General features: G+C 31.4%; 1 protein-coding gene across 3 annotated transcripts; it reads right to left on the bottom strand.

The window, feature by feature from the left end:
- Window positions 1–844: 844 nt before the first annotated feature.
- Window positions 845–2236, bottom strand: LOC120074251. Of its 3 annotated transcripts, none has more exons than XM_039027314.1 (2): window positions 1931–2236; window positions 845–1809 (listed from the first exon to the last, which is right to left on the bottom strand). In XM_039027314.1, exon 2 carries the CDS (start codon window positions 1737–1739, stop codon window positions 1098–1100), a length of 642 nt encoding a protein of 213 aa, XP_038883242.1. In that variant the 5' UTR covers window positions 1740–1809; window positions 1931–2236; the 3' UTR covers window positions 845–1097. The 3 variants fall into 3 exon arrangements, with proteins under 3 accessions (XP_038883242.1, XP_038883241.1, XP_038883240.1); XM_039027313.1 differs by having other exon boundaries at window positions 845–1796; XM_039027312.1 differs by lacking the exon at window positions 1931–2236 and having other exon boundaries at window positions 845–1908.
- Between the last annotated feature and the right edge of the window lie 1791 nt (window positions 2237–4027).

The following is a 4027-nucleotide window of genomic DNA, read 5'->3' as shown; positions in this document are numbered from 1 at the left end:
AATTTTTAATTTTAGATTTAATAGGTTGCCAGATAGAGAGATAGGAAAAAATGTCAAGTCAAGAAAATAATGTCTAATGAATTCCTACTTGAAATTTGACCCAAAATTTAAAATTTAAAGACATATTATACATTAAATTTGTAAATCAAACAAAAAAAAAAGAAATATTAGGACTAAACTTATAATTTATTTATTTTTTCAATTACATGAAAATACTCTTAATTCTAATGAACGATTGCTCAGACCAAATACATATTATTATCTTTAACTTTTTATTGTAGTTAAATAATAAATAGTCCAAGAGTAGGAATTCAAATCTCTAATAGAGATAATTTCTTATTTTAAAAAATATATAAACAATATATTAACTAATTGAGCTAAGCAATATTTGAACAACACAATTACACATTAAAATTTCGTGTTTATATCCTATGTATTATGGGGGAAAATAAAGGTCCTTTGAAAAAAAATAATAAATAATAAATAAAGGTGGAGCTCTTGAGACTTGAGAGAGGTCCGGTGAGAAAGCAAAAGAAATAAAGAAGATTATGGTTCATTAATTAGTATCAATTTTTCTATAATTAAAGTGACAAATTAATAATGGCTCCACTTAGTGGCGCTAATTTTTTCATTAAAGATAGCATAACATCCACTTACTCGTGTTATTATTACCGATCATTATTTGTTCTTTTTTTTTTTTCTACGGTTTTGTCATGCGAACAAATTTTAAAAGAAAAATCTGCAATTTTCAAATTAGAAAACAAAATTACAAGCACACAAAATAAAATTCAAATGTACAAATCTTTGTGATAAAGAAAAAAAAAACAGAGAAAAAAAGTTGCTCAATCCCATGTATAAAGTTTAAAATTATATGAATTACATCGAAACTATTAAATTATTAATTAAACTTTTTTTTTTTTTCTCGGACGTGAAAAAGTTTTGTCATCCGCATCGCATACACATGGCGCCCAGATACGGCCATCGTTCAGTGCCGTCCAATGAAAACAGTCTGTCGCGAATCTTGAGGCAAAAGCACTAGGCCCTTCCCGTCACCAACAATCCTCTGTTCTCATCCGCATCGTATTAATCATGGTCCTTCAAAATATATCAAGAATCTCTATAATCGGACGGTTGCAAAGCGGACAAGATCCTCGATTTAGCCACAGCTCCCTCGAACAAACCCTACAAAACGTATGCCCACATGGGATAAATGCCGCTCCTTTTTTCCTTCCCATGCACACGCAACACATCGAATCATTTCCCGGCTCTTCTCTCTTTGTTTCCGCCACTCCCAAATTCCCACAACCGCCACGACCGCCGTCTGTTTCTTCCAGCAGCCGCATCAGCGACACCCTCAACGGCGTCCCCGTTCCCATCATTCCGCCCAGTGAGTCAAAATCGTTGTTATTAAATTCCACAATGCCCCCTTCCATTCCACGTGGGGACGCTCTTAAACGACGCTCCGCCGCTAGAGCTGTGGCCAAGTTCATCCCGGACGGCCCCGGCGACTGCACGGACAACGGACTCAAGCAACTCCGATCCAACTCCCTTTCCTCCCGGCGCGTGTTCGTCACCTCCACATCCGGTACTCTCCGGTCATCGTCATCGCCGCCGCCGTTTCTGACGCTTACAGTCGGCGACCGGAAACCCCAAGTAGCACCACAACAGCCCATAACCTTAAATCCTAGCCGTTGCTTTAAACTGGGCCGCTGCCTTCCTCCTCCATCGACACCGTCCATTTGATCGGTTAAAAATCCCCAAATGGTCCTAGCCTCCCTTTCTCGCCGAGCAGCTTCCTGTAAAATCACACTGAGAAGACTCATTTTTCCGATGGGGAAACAAAATTTAGTGAAGAAAATCGAAAAAAAGTATGAAAATGAATGAAGAAAATTGAGAGGAAATGTAAATAGTTAGGATTAGGATTAATAACCTTTAGCCATGGCCATGGAGATCTCGTGAGTTTATTCAAAGATTCTGATGAAACCCACCTCTCTGTTCTTAATTATTCTCGGAACCCCGTAAGGGGTCGAAATTCGAAACTAAAACCAGGCCCCAAGAACAAAAATACGAGAATCGTGAGAGTCTTAAATGCCAGTTTAATGGACGCCAAAATTAATTAAGCAATTAAGAGAGAAATGAAGAAGAAGAAGACAAAGAAATTAGAATGAGGAACTCAGAGGAAGTGGAGGGAGTCTACACTTTACAGAGTCTCTCTCTTATTTCTTTGGAAAATGCGGTACCACATTGAAGTTCTAAATAATTGTAATACATATAGTTAGTTGAAATTTATTTAATTAATCTTCAAAATCAACTTAATTAAGATGGATTATGTTAATGCATTTTCTTTTATGGTTTGTTTGTTTGTTTTTTGGACAGGGATATCTACCTTCGCCGGCTGCTTAAGTCAACGGCCATTACGGCCGGCTCGTCGGAGGTCAGGTTCAGGTATGTACCAATTAAATATTGCTCGAAATAATATAATTGGACTTTTTTTTTAGTAAAGTTAGACGTGTTATTTGGATTTAAATGTGCAATTTCAAAATTAATTTAAAATATGTTGTTATTATAATATGAATTTTTTGATATAGCAGTATTTTAATAGAAAATACTATGGTATATTTAAGGCTACCTATATGTTTATACATCCTATTTAATTATCCGATTACATATTATTATATGACAAAATATTTTTACTTTTTTATTTATACTATTATTATTATCATCTATGACTAGAATGAAATGCAAGAGATACAGTCAAGTATCGTATTAATATTTGCTATGTTTTTTTAAAAGGTATACATAAGAAGTGTAAATATTTATTTTGTATGGGTCAGTCAACTAGAAACATATATTAAAATTAGAAGTTATTTATTCAATTACGTTAGTTTTAAAACTATGTATACTTACTATAGGAACTATCTTACAATATAAAAATAATATGCGTATATTAAATTAAACCAACATGAGATAGTTCGGTCTTCTACCTCACATTTATTGAACTAAAGATTAATAATTGTGAAAGATATATGATATTTTGAGCAAAAACATAGCAAATAGGAAATATGGGACAATTGCACCTTTTAGGATCTTCATAAATTGAAAGCTATAAAAATAAGTTATGTTTTATGATTTGTCGCTCTAAACTTTTATAATTGAATTGTTAGTCATTTTAAAAAAAAAAATTGCCCTAATTTTAGTTTGGTATTTTCTTCACTTCATCCTTAGAAAAAGTCAACGACTTTAAATTTGTAGAATCCTCAAATCAATCCGTGAAAGTTCTCATATTTATAACTTAGAATTTACTTAAATGAGTTTCATCTTGAAAATAGGGAAATTCTTATAAATACATAAATCCAAAAAAGTATTTAAAAATTTTCAAAAGTGTTTTGTACATTTGAAAAATTTTGCGTGTAAATATTTTTTATTTTTTTATATTTAAAAGGACTCTTTAAAAATATTATAAATAAATAGCATAATTTAATTCAACTTCTTTAGTGTTTGGGGCTAGTACTATCTTAAGATTATAATAACTATCTCTTGTTACTGTAAATACTATTTTACATTTATAAATTAGCTACTATTAATACTATTTCAAAATTCTCATTTGTTAAAATATTTACTATTTGCTATGGTTTTTTCTATTTTACATTTATCATTTTTTTATTATTTGGTACAGTGTTTACTATTTCCTTCTCAAACTAAAATAGTTTATACCTCAAATACATACTATTATGACTCAAACTAAAATAATCTATACTCTAAATACAAACTATTACAATCTAATAATAATAATCTAAAACTATAATAACCAACTCATTCCTATATGCTCGCTTAATTTTTTGCATTCCAATAATGGCTTCACTGTTCGATCAACAAATAAAGATATGATAAGAAGTATCATTACTAAGTAAACAAATCATGATGTATTATTGATATATTTTATTCACTAAATACTAAGTTTGAACTTGAATGTGGTTCTAATTTTTTTAAGTGTCTATATATAATATAGACTCTATATATAGTTATT

This window comes from Benincasa hispida, chromosome 3 (genome assembly GCF_009727055.1).
Source record: "Benincasa hispida cultivar B227 chromosome 3, ASM972705v1, whole genome shotgun sequence".
In the NCBI taxonomy this organism is placed as follows: Eukaryota; Viridiplantae; Streptophyta; class Magnoliopsida; order Cucurbitales; family Cucurbitaceae; genus Benincasa; species Benincasa hispida.
Note: the sequence above shows the minus strand (reverse complement) of the source record. Positions and strands in the feature narration are given on the sequence as shown.